The sequence below is a fragment of the Harpia harpyja genome, chromosome 4, assembly GCF_026419915.1.
Source record: "Harpia harpyja isolate bHarHar1 chromosome 4, bHarHar1 primary haplotype, whole genome shotgun sequence".
Lineage (NCBI taxonomy): Eukaryota > Metazoa > Chordata > Aves > Accipitriformes > Accipitridae > Harpia > Harpia harpyja.
In genome coordinates, this window is record NC_068943.1 from 17,472,882 (window position 1) to 17,494,139 (window position 21,258).

At 39.7% G+C, this 21,258-nt stretch overlaps 1 protein-coding gene across 7 annotated transcripts in view; it reads right to left on the reverse strand.

Annotated features, from left to right (window-relative positions):
• Positions 1-8,777: 8,777 nt before the first annotated feature.
• LMO7 (LIM domain 7) overlaps positions 8,778-21,258 on the reverse strand; it is a 135,638-nt gene continuing 123,157 nt past the window's right edge. For all 7 annotated transcript variants that reach the window (XM_052785956.1, XM_052785957.1, XM_052785955.1 and 4 more), the window contains 8 exons: positions 20,930-20,995; positions 20,215-20,280; positions 18,259-18,311; positions 16,390-16,609; positions 15,220-15,492; positions 13,780-13,888; positions 11,929-12,031; positions 8,778-9,517 (listed from right to left, as the gene is read on the reverse strand). In XM_052785956.1, the coding sequence (XP_052641916.1) occupies positions 9,495-9,517; positions 11,929-12,031; positions 13,780-13,888; positions 15,220-15,492; positions 16,390-16,609; positions 18,259-18,311; positions 20,215-20,280; positions 20,930-20,995 (913 nt within the window). In that variant the 3' untranslated portion in view covers positions 8,778-9,494. The remainder of the gene's footprint in view (positions 9,518-11,928; positions 12,032-13,779; positions 13,889-15,219; positions 15,493-16,389; positions 16,610-18,258; positions 18,312-20,214; positions 20,281-20,929; positions 20,996-21,258) is intronic.

Genomic DNA, 21,258 nt, shown 5'->3' on the forward strand with positions numbered 1-21,258 from the left:
AAGGCTTGCTGCTTGGCAAGCGAAATGCTACAGTTAATTACTGACATTACAGGGACAGGCTGATAAAAGCTGAACATCAGGTTTCCTCCTGGTTCAGCTGCCAGGAATGCAAAAATCTGACTTTAGTGCTGGAACGTAAGCACGGAGAAGATAAAACCAGCAGCCACGGTATGGGACTGTGTCCAACCCTCTTGGCCAGAACTACCAGTTAAGAAAATGCACCGGAAAGTGGTGTTCTGCTCAGAAAAGCGACTAGGTAAACACGTCAAATTCTGCCCAATGCAACCCACAGGGCAAATCCTGTACTGGCAGAAAGAGGAAAGTCCATACTCCAACCGGAGGAAGCGGGACAGCAGAACTTGCCCGGCATTTATCTGTCCTGGCTGTTATCTGCCCAGTATTGTATTGAAAATCTGCTAGATGGAAGCCATTTCTACCCATTACAACTTCAACAGCCACTGTGGAATCAGGTCTCAGAGGTTCGGGGTTCAACATCTAGGCAGAGAAAAGAAGCAAACACTACTCCTTCTAATCTGACCCAACATAGTACAGAGGGACTTGTCTGGCAAGAGATCTGAATCCCCAAACCTTCTACCACTGCTGGAAGTGATATACTGCAATGCAATCTCCTCATCCCCACAGCGAGTGTCCTCCGCACAAAGAAACAGAATGTCAAAAAGGAAAAAGTTTGGATCTTGGCCAAACTTAGATCTAAGATTAAACAGAAACATTTACCATCCTTCTAAGCATTCTCCTCGCAGGTTGGTTAGCTGCACACTGAAGCTTACTAAGAGCTGATGAGTGCTACAAATATGTCTGGAAAATTTAAAACTTAAGTCCTTGTGGAAAATAATAATCAGTACAGCTACACAGATCCATGTCACAAACATCTAACTAGAAAAATTAGAAAATACTGCCCACAGACTCCTTTTAAAAGTAGTGAGGGATCACAAACCTATCACTCAAGAGTCCAGGACCAGCAGATATATGTGAGATTCATTTTATAATTTAAGAAATAATTCAACCTTGGAATTTCTTTTGGTGAAGCAATCATCTATAAAGGGCGTTTCACACTCTATTAGCCGAAAAAATGCCAACAGAAGTTAATTTTTCATTGAGCTATCTGGTTTGGTCTCATTGCTTTCTTGCTTTAAGGAGAAAAAAGGTCACCTGGTTTATAAAAATTACCATTTAATTAGACAGTTTGAAATCAGAGGCTTCAAGAACATCACAAAGGAGATGTATAGTCCAACAAAACAGGTGAGCGCTCAACATCTTCACAGAATCACAACATATTGTTTTTATCACTCTCTTAAATCTCCAGCTACTCTCTCAAGCTTCCAGAAAAATCCTGGTGATACCTGTATGCCTGTACAAGACCTCTACAGCACCAATACAAAAACTTAAAGTAGAGATGAGAATTACACCACAGTTGTAATTTCATCTGCACCATGCATACATCCCCAGCTGAGGCAAAGCGGTGCAATTCTGCTCACAACAACACAGCTAATTTTTCTAACACTGTCTAGCTCAGTCAAGGTTATAACTTCACAGCCTCACTAATAGGCCTTGCTGATCTGAGTCATATTCCTGTTCTAACTGGCCAGTAATGAAGTAAATAAACCTCCAGTGGTGCAGGCTCTCCTTTCAGGCAAGCCACTGGAGTTTATTGAACAGCAGAACATACCCGTAGGTTGCATGGGGAAATCTTTTTCCCAGGCTAGAGAACAGCAGTGCTGTTGGAAAGAGCCTGTTCCGTCATGGGAGGCAAGAGGTGGGCAGACGACTCCCAGGCTCATTTTTGTTGACTGCTCTGCTTAAAACCAATCAGGCTGTGTGGGAATCAGAGAGTTGCAGTTGATCTACGTCCATGAGAACAGCATTATAAATGCATCTGTTTTGCTGCCTCAGCATGAAGCCTGATCAGAAGATAAATATATTTGCTGAACAGTATAACCATTGTTATTATCATGGAAAAAAACAGTGAAGCAGGACTGATGAGAGAAAAAAAATAATGCTTTGACTGTGAAAATCAGTGAGTGTAAATATCTGCTTCTTGAGGGACTGACCCAGGAACATTTTTGCCCTTGTCTATTGATACTTTTATGGACATACTGCCAAGCTCATAGGCTTGAGGCACTGAAGGGAAGAATTCAAATGCTCTCTAGTGCTAGGTGAAGGGATGGTTTGGTTTTACAAGCTTAATCAAGTTAGCACCTTCAGTTAGTATTTTATACACAATTTAGTCTTATGATCAATTCATGATCTGGCAAGATTAGGATTAAAAGATTATGTAAACAGTGTTTCTAAATAGGCAGATTTCTTGGCTTCAAGTCCAAGATGTTACAGAGAAATAGGATTGAAGAGAGCATAAATGCATATGATACCAAGAATACGCTATGTGATAACACTGTGTATCTTCAAAGTGCTATAGGGAATAATCAAAACAGCATTAGCGTAATAAGGGTAAATGCATTGTGTAGCCTGCATATCCCCACTTGTTTAGCATCTACCCATCTTTCCAGTACCAAACTGGTGTTTATCTGCTCACTTTTTGTTTTCCATTTAGCACCACACTACTAGAAGAAGTAGATGAAACGAAAAAGATTAGGAGATGGTGAAACCAAGGTGGCTAGTGTAGCACAGAATGTTCTGTACAATCTAAGTACCTTTGCACATTGACAGAGATAATGTTCAGTCCGGAACTGACTTTCCTTTATTGCAGAGTTGACCCAGTACTGAGGGAGAGGGAACACAAAATCCTGAGATTTGCAGGTGTTAGACATCCTATGAACTATCATGGGCAACAGAAAACTCCAAAGAAAAGAGTCCACCAGTCAAAAGGCAAAAGCATCCAATTATCCCAATAGCAAAGGGCAAAGAAGCAATTCATCCCTTTTTTTACTTGCTGAGGTCCAGAAGTACTTGTAAGCATTCAAATTGTTGATAGAAATGCATGCTCGTTTGTAACATGAATTTTGCATAAAATATGCTGACTGCCATTCTGCAGTGTTGCTGTGCTAGATGGCCATGGTTTATTTACAGACAGCAGCTGCGCCTAGCTGAAGGCTGCTCATTTACTGACTTGCTCCATTGCTATCAATGGGGCTTTTCCTAAACTGATTTGGGATTCTCCTCTGATTTGTGCAGACAGGAGTACACTGGTACAACCTCTGGCATTAATAATGAGGTGCAGCACATATATATCTCATAAATGCAATAGTTACCTCAGTAGGAATGATTTTCACTTAAAATGAAGTATCACATGCAAGTAAAACTAACGTTTCTCTGCAAGAGTCCTATTTACAAGGGCATCAAAAGACAGTAACTGTTATCTTTACAGAGCTAGAGTCTGATGAAAGGCTGCAAGTTGGACCCCTCCTATCAATACCTGCCAAACATAGCAGGAACTAATTGTATTTTTGCAGCTGACACTTCATGCTGAGAAATAAAAATGGAATGTGATTTTGTCCCCTTGTCAACTGAGACATGTCAGCATGGGAATCTCTTACAGGTGCTTCCCCAAGACAGGAAAATTAGCAGAACCACACAGGAATTCAGGCATAGTCATTCCCACAAAGGCAATTCAATGCCTTACTAATTATGCCAGAAGATTTATGCAGCAAAATTCCTTTGTGGACATAAGCTCTTATTTGAAGCTATGCATTATGCAAAGAAATTCTTATAGAGCTTCAGATTTTTTAATGTTCTTAAAGATTATTTCCTCTCTGTTCTAGATGTTCTCCTGGGAGAGTTTTGTGTTGCAATTCACTGAGAGTCTATCCACAGTATCCTCCCATGGAGGTAATCTTGCATCTTCTGACTGATGTGAGCAAAAAGGCTTTATGTACAGGTATAAGAACTAAAACAAACAAACAAAATAATGGGGACTGTATCAAAGTCATGTACAATCTAAGAGAGAAAAATTAAAAAATATTTAATCCAGTGCTAAGAGCCTAAACCAAGTTAAATGAATGAAAATAAAACCATAATAAGCTAGAAAGCTCATTAAAATAGCTAAAAAAATTAACATCTTTAAGAGTGCTAATTAACCACTGGAACGATTTATGTTGACATGTAGTAGATTTTCCATCATTTGCATACTTAGATCTACACAGGGCTTCTTTCCAACAAAGAACACTGTTGTTCACACAGGAGTTGTGTGTTCAATACAGGAATTATTGGGTTAGGGGTTCTGATCTTTGTAGGGATACAGGCAGATCAAATGATTGCAGTAGCCTGATCTGACCCTGAAATCTGTAAATTTCGATCCCGGAAGGGCCATATGCAATTGATGCATCAATAAATGGCACATCTGGTTGACTGCCTGGGGGCAAAACCGAATTCCAGTTTGGGGAATCAGAAACACTTGCTCTGGCACAACTACTGGCAAAAGGCCATTTCAGATGGCACACTGTGCTGACCACAAGCCTGCTCTCACTAGGTTGTGTTTATGAACTGTCCATTCAACAGTCCTAGCTTTTTCTTTCTTTCTTCTATTACGATTAGTAAAGACAATCTGTGTGTAGACACATCTTTGTACATACCTTTTCTTTTTAAGTGCTTTCGTTCTTTGTACAACGTTGACTGTTAAGGCAAACCTATAGAAGCCAGTAATTCCCATTGCACGACACATCTCTTCTGAGTGTTTGTTGCCTGCAGCAGCTATTTAATTAGCAAGTTTGTTTCCAGTAGGTTGAACCAATTAAAAAAATTCTTCAGCTTTAATAAACTGATACCCTACCGCTCACCCTAAAATATTCCTTTTGTGAGCAAGTGCTCTACATCATCCTCCTATGTTGTTTTATATCGGTGCCCCTAGCTCCCAAGAAGCACAGAGCTAAAATGAAAATGCTGAAGAGCTTCCAGTGTGAAGCTGCTCTTTCATGTAATTATGCCTGCTGCTAATAGCCTTCCATTACAGTCACAGCACAGGTTTTGCTAATCCATTACAAATGATTGGTTGGAATTTAAAACACTGCTGCCAGCACACCAGTTTTTACTTTGAGCTCAAATTGTCAGATTTCAAAACCCTTTTACCCACCATAAGTGACAAGGTGGGCCATGTTACAACAGTTGTTACCTAAGGGGAGTGTTGAACTTACCGCTTGGACACTCCTCGGGGCTCACCTGTGAGGCACTTTCCTGAAAATAATGAGACTGGTTCTGCCTATTTCTGGTATCAGTGTGAGCTCCGAATTGAAACACTGGGCTCTAAGAAAGGGCTTGGTGCATAAATCTCACCACTAACCAGCATTGCCTGCGGTGCTGCAGCTTGCCTAAAGAGATGAATGCATAGGTAATTGAGCTTGAAATTTCTGATAAATCTTCTATTAAAAAAATTCTTAAAGAAATCTCAACAAAACTAAGAGCATATGCAATACCTTGAATTTCACTCTGAGGTGCCCAACTTGTTTGTTCTTATGTATTAGAGAAAACCCACAGTAAATTCACACCGAAAGTTACAGAAAACATTCTATTTCTGAAGTGCCATTTTGTTTAAACATTGCCCTGTGCCAGAGCCGCTATCCGTAGACCACTCAGTTCCAAAGCCGTATTCAAATGTACATTGCAATTAATTAGCTCACAGCCTGTGAGCCTAAAGATAGGGTAGATGAAGGATTTAGCTGAATCAGAATTTCTCAGGTATTTTTGGAAGAAGTCAGTCAGCATTAAGATAGGTAAACACAGGCATGTAAAAATGCAGGTGTCTACATGTGAGTCAGGGTCCATACACCTGTTAAAAAGTCAGTGAAGTTTAGGCAGCCAAGCACCTCACCCGATAGTGAACTCCTCGGCCCATGAAATCACACCTTTGCTCCACTGTCTGTAGGGTGTTGAGCTTGATTCAGTTGCTTGCTCATAAATCTCTGCTGCCCTTTCAGATGCGTTAAAGCATCGCACGAGACCTGCACTGGCAGCTGCATGAGTACCCCCCAGATGTGAACCGTACCCCCCCAGCCCTGTGTGAGTGTCCTACACACTCAAAGCACCAGACACCCACAAGTAAAGGACGGAACAGAACCCTAAATCCACTCAGATTTTAATAGCAGTGCAGAGGCCTAGCTCACCTGTAGACACCTGCATTTAAGGGTTTTAACCTTAAAAACAGTCTCTGAAGCTGATAAACTGAGGGAGAGCAATTGGTTCTTCTTCCTTGAACAGCATCTTAAAAGAGAATCCAACAAAATACAGCATAACCCTCCACTAGAAATCATCTAGTTTATTTTTCTTCACAGGAAATGTTCTCTTTTAACTCTATCCCTACTTAGTACTGGTTTAAGTAGCAGTTAATTAACGAAATGGCAAACAAAATCAAATCAGACTGCTCAGATTCAGTTGCGCATTGCATCTCCACAATGTCAGGTGGGGAGAAAGGCCCAAGAATAAGAGAAAGTTCTCTCTACAGCTCTCATTACGTTGCAACTTTAGTATCATTTGGCAAAGGCAACCCTTTTCATACCAGATTACAACCACGGAAAGGGTTTTTATTGTGGGAGTTGCACTTACACACTGCCATCTTGTGTTGCTAGTGGATAATCGGTTTTGCTGAACTTCAGAGGCCAACAGGCTCCAAATACTTTAACAAGGATCAAAACACACAGATACAACAACATTTGTAAGGGGGGTTTCTCTGCCTGTTCTTCTCCAGGGGAAGGAAAGGAGGAAGGAGTTTTCGTTGCTCACATTTGCCAACTCGAATTAGCAAATGCAGGTTTGAAGGAGCCTTGCTAATCCAGGCATTTAACAAGGGTGAGAAATTCGACTTCAAATCTGCAAGAGTTTCAGCTTCAGCTTTTTGAGCCCCACTAAATCCAAAATTCCACTCGCTGTTTGCTCACAGGTGAGCAATTTGGTACAAGTTAATGAAATAATCCAGTTTTTCGCAGACATTTTGTTGGGGAATGAAATTGGAGCCTGCATGGAAATACCTGGAAATACCATTTAGGAAAAGCCAGCCGGCTCGGAGCGCATCACTCTAGGCTGCGGGACACATCAGGCAGCTCTAGCAGCATCGCAGCCCGCAGGTTGCCGAGTTTTCTTCTCTCCCTCCATTCTTCACACCCAGCCGATTTTCGCATCCAAAGGATTCCCAGGGAGAGGGCAACACGACTGGGCTCAAGATGCAAAAGATAGCATGGCCATCCCTGACTTTTCCCACAGCTTTGCTGCATAACACAATGCTGGGAGAGGGGAAATCATGGATAGGCTAGGATACATTTATTGATGCCTTGGAGGCTGAGAAACTTTGACCTGTGACAAAAAGTTTTGTGTGTCTCGGTGTATTTCAGGGCTGGTAACAGGGATTGTGGGGATTCGGAATTTACTGGACAGGGAGCGGTTGTTCATAGTCTGATGCTGCCTACCATAAAAGAAGGCTGAAAACCAGACAGCGTAGAGGGGCATCAGCACCGTCTCTGTGATGTCCATGCCTTAACCGAGAGCCAGACCTGCACAGCACCTAATTTGGGTTCCCATTCTGAATAGCTCTCAGGGAAACAATCTTCTTCCACAAGCACCAGAAAAGACCCCAGGCTCCCAGAGAGCTATATGTGAGCAGGCAGTGTGAATATACCTCCATAGTCTGTATTTGAGGACTAGGGTCTTCATACCCCACGGTTCTCACCTACAGCCTACTGTGTCACTACTTACCACAATACTGGAAACCAAATGAAGTATCTTTACCAGTCCACTTCATAGGAGACTAACTGAATACCAAACGCCAAGGCCAAGTCACAAAGGTGGCTGAACAAGGAGCTTGGCAAATTTGGGTTGATGAAGCATTTTAGATTTTTTAATTTTTTTTTTTTAAAGCAAAATTTGAAAATAATGTTTGGCACTTTGTAATTCAGCATTTATTATCAGGGAGTTCCCTGGCATAAGGCAAAACCCACCTGTTCAGGGGAAGGATGAATAAAGCGAAGCTAACAGGAGACAGGAGGAGTTACAAGCAGGAGAAGTTACAGGAGGCCCACACAGGTGAAGTTCTCCGACTACACCGAAACAGCATGATCTTCCCTTGCTGCCCCCAGCTATTGCAGTCATGTTCTCTCTCCCCAGTCTGCTAGCTCTCCTATCCATCCCTGAGATCCCCTGAGAGGAAGGAGCACCCTAAGCTGCTTTGGCACCCTCACTGCAGCTCCTCATGGTGCCATGTACAAGCTCAAACTGAGAGCCCCACCACCCTCCTACACCTCCCAGCTGTCCTCTTCCTCAGTTTCACCCACAGAATGCTCCCCCAAATTCCTCTGATCCACATCCCATGTTTTCTCCACTGCTTCCAAGGACGTGGACACAGAAGGGTACATAACTGGTCATGAAAGGGTTTGGGGAAACCACTGACCAAAGCAATTCAGGAGCCACCGCTGAAAAACATAGTGCACATTCCAGCTGCATTTTCAGAAGTAGCAGAACCTAACCCAAAGTGTTTTCAGCACCTTATTTCTAGCGACAGCAGAGAAGTTTTGGGGAACTTCCACCTCTTTCCATCGTCATGCTTCAGGGATGAGCATACAGGACAAAGAATCAGTCTTGCCACTTGTACTAAATGCTGAAGGGAAAGAGCATGAGGAGCTTGACAGGAGAACTATATACAAAATTTGATGTCTACTGTAAAGGAAAAAAGAAAAGCAAGAACTATTGCTCTTGCACTTATTTAGGTGGACATCTTAACCCTTTCATAAAAAATACTTTCCCTAGATGAAATTCAAACAATTTTATATTTCAGCAGATCACCTTAGATACATTTAGCTGGATAGAAAGAAAAAAACTTCTAATAAATGCAACATCAGAAATTTTATTTACAAATATACTGTAATTCAACAACCATTCTCCACTCAGTTTGTGTAGGAAAAAGTCATAGTTACATTTTCCAAATGGGAAACGAGAATTCTTCCCCTTAAACAGATTCCACAGAATATTACACCAACACCACTGAGCAAACAGATTATTCTTTGTATTTAAGTTTCAACAAAGCACATAATTTTAGAAACCAGCATATGGAAAGCAGACACATTTGTGTGCATTTAAATGCAGCTTGATATTAACCTAGAGAATTCACTTTCAGTATATGTCAAAAATAAAGACAGCAATTGCAAATATATATTTATATTAGCTATTTCTCTAATGCTCATTTCAAGAGCTTAGAAACAAAATACCCTCTTCATATACCATTGGAAAGTCAACTAGTTGATTACAAGCCTCAAAAATATTTTGAAGTTATTACTGAAAATATACTTATTCTCCCTTGTGCTCTCAGTACTTGAAGCTGAAAAAGTGAAAGCATTTTCCCCAGATATTTCCTTACTGCAATTACTCTCTTATAAATAAAAATAGATATATGAAGAATACAATGCATTGCTATGAAGACTAGACAAGCAAGAGTTACTCTTACAAAAAACACACGTACACACAATATATATATTTATAGATCTACATCAGCAGCAATCACCTCTTCTTTTATCTGCAACAGTGGTTTCATATCTTCATTTGCTTCACATGGAGGTTGGTTGTCCAGCTGTTAGAGAGAGACAGAAAAAATTGTAATTAAAGTCTAGCTACTGAAGAATCTTAGCGACAAAAATTAAAATTTCCAAGTTAAAAATAGTCAGATCATGGTATTTCCAATACCTACTGAAAATGGTAACACAAATTAAGGTATACATTCTGAATCTAGCAATCCAAATTTAATGAACAATACAAATTGATTTTAATCCAATTATAGCACTACAAGTATTTCAGGCCAAGTAATATATTCTATGGAACATGCACCTTACCAAGTTTTTAAGAATTATTTTTAGTATTAGCGTAGAGAAAAGGGTGATAGGTTTTCTAAATTTACCCTTCAATAATCAAATTAAAATTTGCTAAATAACTGTAACAGTATTAAAAAAGAACTTTCTCATCCTTTCTCTGCATATATTTGTGGGCATTTGCCAATACACCGGTGTTTCACTACAATGTTCCAAGTATAAACCACAAAATTAACATAAAAATGTGCAACAATATCACACCATAAAATTACACAGTGAATATTAATAATTCTACAGTTTATCAAACCTTTTAGCCAATATGTTCATGTTCCAAACTAACGAATAATTAGCCAGGCTGATGTCAAATGCCAACTGCAAACAAACTAATCTGCATTACAGACCAGTGCTGTGCTGTCAGTATATTTTCACTGCAGTAATTACATAGCTAGTTTTTGTATTATTCAAATAGCTCATTTCAATTACTAATCACTCATTTATATACTTTATTCTGTACCTGCAAGTTCTTACAATTCCTGATTTGCTTGTATCTCATACAATTATGTTTGAGGTGCTCACTGGCCCAAGTAGATGCAGTCTGAAGGGAAGGGAATAGAGCTGATTTCTCACAGATCAACTCTGCATCTGAAAGGCACTGCTGTGACTTTATGGACTGTAATGTCAAAGAGACTAAATAGCAGTTTATCCATGATAAAATTTTTGGTTACTTCCATCATCAAATTCCTGAATACTGTCTTGGCAGGGAATAATAAAAAACAGATTTTTTTTTTTTTTCCCCCCAGTACCAAACTTACTCAACTCATTCAGCAATTTTCTTCCCAAAAGAAGATAAAATAACATGAGCAGGCTCCAGATTGAATCTCCCACACATCTGGGTGCTTCAAATAGGAACATGGTCACGTTGGTGTAGTCTCGTCATCAACAAGGAGATAAATTCTCCAAACATTAACTCGGAGAGGTATGACCCAGTGCTCTGGATCACCTCCAGGTGGAAGGGGGTGATTCTCTTCCTCCTTCCACTGATCATAGTGACATCCTTGCACTTTACATTAGCCTTTGTGAATGCACTGTTAGCGTCAAGGAGAAGTGTGGGATTTTCTGGTTTTAGCTCAGACACCACACAATCATTTCTGTGGTGCAGGCACCTTTTCCTCTTCCTGGAAGCCAAAAAGAGCCTGAAAACAGCAACATCATCAGATGCAGAGCTTCACTTTTTCTGAGCTAGGCTTCTCAGCCAGCATACGCCCAAGTCCTGCTCAAGTGTTGCAGCATGAGTATCCTGTTCCCTTCACCGCCTTCTGGTCCACCATGAGAAAAATGTGACAGGCTCATGAAGAAACACAGACATGTTTCCCAGGAAGTAATTCAGAAATGCTTTCACTTAGCTGAATTTTATCATTCTCGCAAATTCTGTATTTGCTACTTAAAAATAGAGCCATATAAAACTCCCGAGACTTGTCAAAATTAGGAGGTTGTCTACCATCATCTATGTATGACAGCAGAAAAAACAACTCAACACCATTATTCAAAGTCTTAACATCATGCTCCAGTAAATCAGAATTCTGCAAACCATAATGAAGGAAAAAAGTTATACTGCACCTTTTAATTAAGATCTGTAAGTAAATCAATTCCTCCTGAACTTGTACCTAAATGAATAACCAATCACAGACCTATAATTCAAATAATAATAGCATCGCAAAAAGAAACCAGCATTCGTGCCACCTGCACAGAATAATCTAATAGCTTTCCAGGTATGCATTAGGATTGAATTAAAAACATGTTCAGATTACTTTTTTTAAAAATGTAGACAATTTTTCAGAAAGATTTCTCTGTTATCAAGACAAGCCTGTTCAGCAAGTGACAACTCCTTGACACCACTTTCTCAGATCTATGAAGGAAGCAGGAAGACTACACCACATTGTCTGCTTGAAGCTGCTTAGTAACAAGGTGGTAAAATCAGCTACCAGCAAGTTAAGTTAGGAATGACTACCCTACAGAAGACAGAAACTGGCAATCAAACCTTGCTGAACCTATTCACTAATATACCAACTTAAAGCTAAACATGAAAGCTATCAAGTGGCTCAGCTGTGCAAATACTTGAGGTTGTACACCACAGAGAAGAACTACAGTCATGCACACGGCAGTTGGATTGCCTTACTTTTAAATCTGATATAGCAGTCGTTGCAGAATAGTTTGTTGTTTCGGATCCTAACTTCAGCTCCAGAGCGGGATCCCCCAAGGTCGCATCCACAGGCAACACACTGTAGGTTAGACAAGTAATTAGCAACTCCTCACAAAATATTAAGAAACGAAAATGCTGTTCAAAAGCAGCTTGGATTAAGCTCAACAAAGCTTGAACCATAAACCCACAATCACTAGAAGCAAATGTGTAACGATTAGTAGATCTAAATGCAACCAACCCTGAGAAAGTATTTTAAGGCGATGACTGGACAACGAATAGCAGAGATACACCAACTAAGCAAACATAAAGCAGACAGTTTTTAGAGATTAGTTCATTAAGTCTAATTTGAACTTCATTTTCTCTGAAAACTACAACTGGCTCGACATGAAAAAAATTTGTTCTCTAGATGGCAACAGCAATTTTGGCACAGAACACCTGGGTGTGCTACTTGCAGATTTCCATGTGGCACTATATGCTGCTCGTGTCCTCAGCCCTTTGGCACTCAAAGCGGCAAATACTCAGGCAGCCCCAATTTCCTGGGTTTGCATCATAGAAACAAGTTCTTATTTGGAGAGAAAGGGCTGATTTCATTTTTCTTGAATAAACACATGAATAAGGGGCTTGACAGCTTTTATGCTAACACTGAACTATTTAACTATGGTGGCTGAACACATCTTTGCTGTGAATATGAATCACCTCTGGAAGGAATGTAACCCAAAACATAACACTCTCCTTACTGAATTTATGAAGCAAAGTACTTGGCGGACTAAGAAGGACAGATAGTTTACCTGCTTAAATGAGTAATGAATCTTTTGGATGGCAGTCTGTTCAACAGCTCATTAATCTTCAGAAATTTGAAAAACAGAAATTTGGTATTTTCTTATGTAGGTTAGGAGCTACAGGTGGACTCCCTTGCACAAAATACAAGTTCTGCAGAAAGGGAATGATGACCAGTCCCCATGGATTACTCCTGTTCTTCCTGCTCAGGCAGGCAGGACCAGGAAGAGCTTTGAGTCAGTCCTCTGTAATACTCCAGGTGATGCATTTGAGCTGGGCACAGAAGACAAGTGTTCTGAACCAGATACAGAAGTCTCCTTCTTAAAGCCATGGAAGAATTAGGGTCCAACAGCACCTCCAAATCAGAGTCTAACTCCTCATCTCGTCCTAGGGCAGGGGAACTAGGAGTGCTTTCACATCTTTTGCAGGCGGGCATTTATTCTTTCAGCTCTGCGTATGCCCCAAGCAGACTGGAAATCATGTAACTATGTCTCAGTGCTGAGCACGAGCTCATAAACCTAGCTTCGGACCACAGCTGAGTTGCACTAAACACAGCTTCTGGTTTGGTGCCAGGCTTTAGCCTGCTAGGTCGAACGCTGCCAACATGCCTTTGCCTGGAAAACACCATGTGAACACTGTCTGCTAGGATTAGCTTAAAAGTGATGGGTCATCTTAAATGATTCAATTGCCAGGGTCCAGGCTGAGATTTATTTTTTTTTTTTTAAGGAGCTGGTTTCTCTGGAAGAAGTGGCTCAGGACCTTCTGATTTTTCGCTACCTATTCAAAGAAGGAAGAACTTTGATCTCAGTCAATGTGCCCATCTTACTTGTCAAAGTCCTACTTGTTACCTCTGGCATTTAAGAAACACTTCTAGAGTTGAGTGCTAAATGGTGCAAATAGGACTGCCTCATGGAAATATGCATGCACCACGCTGTCAAGAGTAGAAGGCAAAGCAGGTGATTAGTAGAGCCCCTGTGAGCATAACACTGAGTAGCCATGCGTGCTCCTGATTAGCTCCTGTTCCTTCACGATGTGACTCCCAGCTCTCACCTTAAAGCAATGTAAATGATAACAAAGACCAAGAGACTCAATGATCATGGCTGCTCCTTTGCCCAGAACGTTATTACAGTATGAACAGATTTTCTTCCCACTGACTGACCTAAATATAGAATGAAAATCCTTAAAACCAGCTTGAAAAGGTTTAAAAGACAAAGAAAAGTTATCAAAGACTTTTTGAGATTAAAAATAAAAACAACTGGTAAAAAGTGGACTGCTTGGAGAAAATAAACAAATTATTTATCAAGTGTTATAATTTAGATCAAAGTTACATAGGAACAAATGAAGAAATTCTGTCACATTCTTGGGAGATATTTCATTGTATAAAATTCCTTCTACAAATAAACATAAAAAGTATATTGTTAAGTTTAGAGAGTAAGAACACAGGTTTTGTGCTCCTGCCTTATTTCTTATTTGTGGGGAATTACCCCAAAGGCTAAGTTTTAGCAAGCACCCCTGCCAAGTCCCACCATCTGCACCTTGCTAGATAACAGAAGGCTAGTCCTGCACATATAATATTATGTTAACGCTTCAAACATAAGCCATATGGGGGTCAGTTTCCATAGATCTACCAAGATATTAGCAAATGGAAGCGAGAACAAGATAAGCAAACATGGTTAAAAAGGTAACTTTCTTACATTAGAAAGAACACGGGAGCCTAGATTTAAAAAAAAAAAAAAAAAAAAAAAAAAAAAGAGTCAATTTATCACAAAGTGCCTGAGAGCGGAAGAGCTAGTGAAGCACTGTTCACGTTGTTGTTATATATAATACATGTAATTGTGTGGGGATGATTCTCTATAGTCTTATCCCCAAGGTATTTTTAAAATGTTTCAAGCACATAAAACAGCAGAGTTATCTACCCTACCACAACTGAATTCCATTTTTGTTTCAAAATATGTTGCAATTCTTGCCTTCTCCTCCTAGATTAAAACCAACATCCTACTCTGTAATTCTCTAGGGTCATGGGTTATGAGCATTCCTGAGTGCTCCTTGAGATATTGACCACATGCCAGGAAGCAGGGAGGAGAGACCAAGATGAGGGCCATAAAGCGTGGGATTCAGGAATCTTGTGTTAAAACAAACCTAAGAAAATAAATATCAGAAATGCCTTCTGGAACAGACTTTTACTAATCATTTTGGTAACCAACATACAGCTTGGAGACTGGAGACGTATTATTCCAGTTCCTTTGTTTTTTTAACCGATGTCAAGCACTGATGACAAACCTGGGGAATTTTCTGAATGACTGGAGCAGGGAGGTAATACCAGCCCATACTTCCACCGTCCCATCCAGCCAGAAAACTCCAGGTACTTTTCAGACTTGTTAAAATCAATGTTATGGGCAAGAACACCGCTGTAGACCACCATATATACAAAGTCCACTCTTTAGTGCAGCCTAACGTTTCTATGTTTCTAGCAGAAGGGCACCCGCTCACCTGCTGCGTGTCTGGGACCCTGGCTGGGAAGCAGAGAGGGGAGACTGAGCCCGGGGGGCTGCCTGGGACACTGAAGGGGCTCTCGCAGAGGTGCCCGCAGGAGGTGCTTTGCTGGAGGAAGGAGTGCACATGTAGGCTCGGTTTGAAGTGGACACCGGGCGACTGAAATCTTGACTAGAGGATAGAGATGAAGAGGAGGCAGACTGGTTTAGCCACATGTGGTGCCTCCAGGAGCTCGCTCTTGAAGAATCAAGATTGTCCAAAGACTCCCCCCTGTAACAGAGGTACACATACAAATGTAAGTGGCAGTACGGCTGGAGCAGAAGAGCTATATTCTGATTTTAAAAAGTTATCCTAGCAGTTTTAAGATTCTTCTAGCATGAATACGCTTGTCTGATCATCCTGAGCAATGTTCTTCACATAGTGACTTAAAATGTTTGAGCAGGAAATTATCCTTTGTGTCCAGTTCTAGTCTCATGGGAAAAAGCAGGCGAGGCACAAGAGAGGTGGCACTTAACCGCTACAGAATAAAGGCAAAACACTCTTCGCTGCAGCCTTATCAGGGTGAACCGTATCAAAATCCGCTGTACGGCAATGGACCTCAGATACTAGGCTTGTTTTTGTTTTCTCCAAGGGATACCAGATCGAAAATAACAATCCACCCAGACTGGATAGCTTCGTCTAGGTACGAGGTGTTGTCCCAATAGCCAAACACTCTCCTGACTGATATCTCAGCTGTTTCCTAAGTGACAAATCCAACATTCATACCTTACTTAAACCAAGAAACTGCAGACTTTCTGACATATTTCTATATTAAAAAGATATACTCCTTAGCCATAATAATTAATTTCCACAATAAATTGTCATGCTGAAATTCTTAAGCACATCTGTCAACGACAAGGCACGCTACTGACTTCCATTGCTGGTATACCAACCAAGAAATAAGCACCTAAGTTATTTACAGGTCACATCCACATTCTTTACTTGTAAAAAACCATTTAACCCCAGCTGTAATACAGCTATTTTCTTCTATCTGTGCTGCTATGCAGTTTATCTTACAGCATTTCAGACCCCATTTGTTTCTGTGCTCTGTAATACAAGCTGAAGTTTAGAATAACCAAACAAAAATATTTGATGAGAGACAAAGTTAATCTTTAACACAATTCCTACCTCCTCATACTATTGCTGTACAGACTAACAGGCTCCTTATGTATACTGGAACTGCGCTGCCTAATCCAGCTGCTGTCCGTGTGTAGAGATGTTTTCTTTCTCATTTCCTGAAGGATTTGCTGTCTCTCCAACTCTGCTGCAGACAGGTTGTGCTCCTTCTGAGACTTCTTCTGCGACTCACCCATGTTCCAGGACCTTTCCGAATACTTGCTCTGCGTACCTGTTTGGACAACATGAGCAAACTTCAGCTAGACTTCTTAAGGCACAAAAGCAGTTATGATGCATTCAATACTCTGGCTATAACTCCAAAATCATGGAGTGATCCTTCATCACCATATTCACAAGTTTCTCTACTTCCTTTTTACAGCCAGGTGACCAGTATCAAACTTGGCAATACATCATTATTATTACAATTTTTTTATTCGTGTTTCCACTAATGTGGCCTTTTACATGATGTTTAACTTAAATACAAGTAGGTATTTTCCTTCACTTTCCAAGCGTATATGCATATACATTTGTGTGTACAAATATATACACACATAAATGTATTTTTAAAAGGGCATGATCTCTTTTAGTGCCACAGTTTGGACTCTTCCTCCAATACAAACTGAAGCATGTGTAGAATACACACTTGAGTGGTGGGTTACCTTCTTTCCCTTTAAAAGTTCATATTCTTTTTTTTGTAAGTTGTCCCTGTTTTGAAGAATTCTTTCCTTATTCAAGCCACTAAACACATTGCTTTATCTTGCTCTATGTAAATATATATGTATGTGTGGTGGGGGGAGAGGGAAAGGAAAATCTTACAGAAAGTCTCCTTATTATTTGGATGCTGTGTTAACTAGTCAGTTGAAATGAGATTTATGGTATAGATGGCCTTTGAAATTTTGGAAGGGGAAATAAACAAGCCATCTTTTTCCAATATGTGCTGACGTGTCAGAAGGCAACATTTTTTTCTTTATTTCCTAGATCCAGTAACTATTCTTTACACTAAGACTAACTAAGTAAATTACTCAGCAGCAAATCATTCAATTGAAATTTCAATCCCTTTAACTGCTCTGACGATAGATTTGCTCTTGGTTTTATTGCTATAGATTACCATTATAAAATATTGTGGAAGTTTACTCGCACATTAGGTTCAGTGACCAGGCTTTAATGTGTGAAAGCACTGTTGTCAATATGCAATATATCCTCTAATACACCATTTACTTTGCTATGATTACTTGTGATTACTTTTCTTAACCATGTTTTAGACACAGGAATAGCTTTCAGGCATTTTCTACTCTAACATATTTATAAATCTTGTTTGTTTGCTTTAACATTCCTCTAAAAACACAGTAACGTAACTGAAGGACAACTCAAGAAAGGCAGCAAGGAACTGGAGTCCAGAAAACAAGCCACTGTGACAGTATTGAGAACTGACTTCCAGCTGTGTTACTCCTACACTAACAGAAGTTAAAAAGAACAAACAGTTGTATTACATACATTAGCATCTTGGCATGTGTGGCTTTTTTTATTGACACAGTCAACGTATCAAGAGCACCTAAATCTTCAATGACATACCTACATGATTGGTTTAAACTCATATAAATACCAGTCATCTAAAATTCAGGCATTTAAGATCTGTGTGTAATCACTGTTACGGTCTTCAAGAGAGCAGTTAATCATATTTGTCCTAGGCCTGTATGTTAACTGTATGAATTTCCTCTTGCTATTGAAAATTCATTAAATTGTGGCATGGTATGAATTTGAATTACAATGCAGCTATCAAAAAGCACTTTGACAATTAATTTTCTTAGGATGACTACATCCAATACACCTTTTTTTCAAAAAAATACATTTTAAAAATTATGGAAATTAAACAGTAATTACCATTTCTGATTGTGTTGAATTCATTCAGTTCTGAAGTTGACTTGGACTTATTCCTAAGGATATAGAAAACATTCATTTCTCCATCTCAACTAGGAGACCTCATCACAGACAAAGGTCTTATCATTGCAGACCACAGATACACAGACCCTTTTTTCACCACCCCTTCCATCAACAACTTATGCTGTACTTAAAACAAGAGACAAAAACACCCAAACAAAGACCAACAGGATATTAAGGGGAAAAAAGATGTCAATATTTAGATGTCAATAGGTAATAACCGATTAAAAGTTAAAATAGTGTACTGAAAGTTCCTAGTACTTCAGGTATGAGGGACCAATCATTGTATTTGCTTCAACAAAAACATGTAAAAACCGAAGTCCTTCCCTGTGGAAGCTTTGTGAAGACTACGGTCAGACAGTCAAAGAAATGATAACTTTAAAAGCAGGTTTATAAATGATTTAACTTCATGAGAAACTTAAATCATACTTCAGCACCATTACTAGACCATAAGCAAAACACCTCCTCAAACACTGCATGCAGATTGTTCTCCGGAAATTTATTATTCATTCATTATATCCACCAGCATAATTTTTTAATGAGTTTTAGCCAAGAAATGTCATTCAATATACAGGAAGACAAATGGCAAAAAGCTGGTTTTCTGACAGTGCAGAGCAGGAGCTTCAGCAACACCTCTGGGCTCTATTATTAGTCTCAAGTAATACAGCCAGTTTCTTAGTTTAAAATACCTCAGAAAGGAACAGAAATCCTTTGCTGGGTCACAACTCAAAGCTGCTACATTAATGTGTTTACACATGCAGCATTGCCTGCATAGCAGCATTTTGAGGGAGTCTTGTCCTTTGTCTATAGATAAATGTTGCATAAACTCCATCCCATTTGCTCCCCCAAGTTCTGATTGTCTGTCCCATGGAGCAGACCTATTTTACTATCTGTTTGAGAAGATGCAACAGTTTCACAGTTGCTTGTAGTAAACAGGAGCTCCAAAGAGCAGGTCTGCCTTGCCTGGGATGCTTTTAACACCTGAGTGTCCTCCTCACACGTATATCCAAGATGTAACTATTTAGTGCAGGCACCTTCTAAAGTTAGATTTAGATCTTCCGTTAGTAACAGATACATTAGTTGTACCCTGTGAGTTTTGGGGTTCCTCTTAATATAAAAAAAGGTATGCTCACTCCAACTATAAGAACTGAGTAAATGCACAACAGACATGATCTTTCAGAACTACTGTGGGATACCATCTAAGGCAAAGGCTTGATACAAACATTCTGGATTTAAGTTGCTTTAGCATTTTTTAACCATAGCCCAGTTATTAAAAGGGAGAAGAAAAAGCTGCCTATTCAAAGAGCCCAAATCTGCAGTGGCTAATATATTCTATTGAAATAAAACCAAAAACAAAACCAAAAAAACCCAACAATAAAACCCCCAAACAAACCACCAAGCAAAACAAAATAGAAAATAGCAAAGGTAAGAGAGTGTAACTTAACAAGTGGCACATCTACTATCTTCCTGATAAATAAGCTTCTGCTGCTGCCACCTCTCACTTCCCTCCCTGTTTACTCTCTCTTAAGTTGCACAATCCTGACTGGGATGACTGCACCTTCGTTTGTATAGCACGTTATGACACAACCACAATATTATCTGAAATTGTTTTCCAGCCAGATGAGTCTAGTACCACCCACATATTTACTTCCTTACAGTTCTGCTTCTCCCAGTACAATCCTACTGACTAACTGTTGTTTACAGCACAGCGCATAATTTGCCAAAATTTTGGCTGCTTGTTTTCTCAATATGAAAACATGCCATAAAAACTGCAGAACACAGCAGCAATACAAAGCATACACTTAGCTGCCATGGCTAAAGTTTATTGGAAGTTTCAAAGCTTTCTGACACAGAAATGGTGATGTTACAGTCTACGCCAAGATTCAGTATCACACATACCTGTCAGCAAATGACTGGCCAGGTTGCTCCTCAATGGTTTTAGAAACTTCATAACGCTCATAATGCCTATAAAAAAAAAAAAAAAAGGATACATTATGTTCATAGAATCATAGAACAGTTTGGGTTGGAAGTGACCTTAAAGATCATCCAGTTCCAACCCCCCTGCCATGGGCAGGGACACCTTCCACTAGACCAGGTTGCTCAAAGCCTCATCCAACCTGGCCTTGAACACTGCCAGGGCTGGGGCATCCACAACCCCTCTGGGCAATCCATTCCAGTGCCCCACCACCCTCACAATGAAGAACTTCTTCCTTACATCTCATCTAAATCTGCCTTCTTTCAGTTTAAAGCTGTTACCCCTTGTCCAATCACTACATGCCCCTATAAGTCCCTCTCCATAAAGTCCCTCTCCCTCTTTCATATACAGAAAAAGACATACATAGACATAAATATTTGCAACTAAAAATATTCAAAACAAATCCTTAAGGGAAAAAAAATGAAAAAAACCCCAAACAGTTAAAGTTCTAAGGAGGCTTAATTTTATCAGTCAGAAACATAAGTAACAAAAGGCGGCAGAAAAAGAAAGGTTGTCAGAAAAACTGCCTAAAATTACATTTTTGTAAGTGACAAGGAATCCAAACGTGAGCATGCCAAAATGGTTAATACTTATTGCTGAAGATGTTTCAACCTACCTATCAATTCAATTTCTTATTACCTGTCAATGAGAGGATGGCCAGCTCGATCCTCTATTGTTTTAGATACTTCATAGCGCTCATAATGTCTAGAAGCAAAATACAGATAAAAGAAAATACTTATTAAACAAAAAAACATAGTCTAGAAATTGAGTGAACAGTAAGTATACATAGAGAAAGTTGAGAAAGTTCAGATGTGTTTGTTAGAAACATGAAAATACATGAGAACCCCCCCCACCCCAAAGACTTTTTAAGATGCTGCAAAAATTACAAGTATCAGTATATGATAGAGATTATCTCATCTGTTTCAAAGCCAGGAGGTAAGCTTTGTCCAAACACAGCAGTTCTCTAA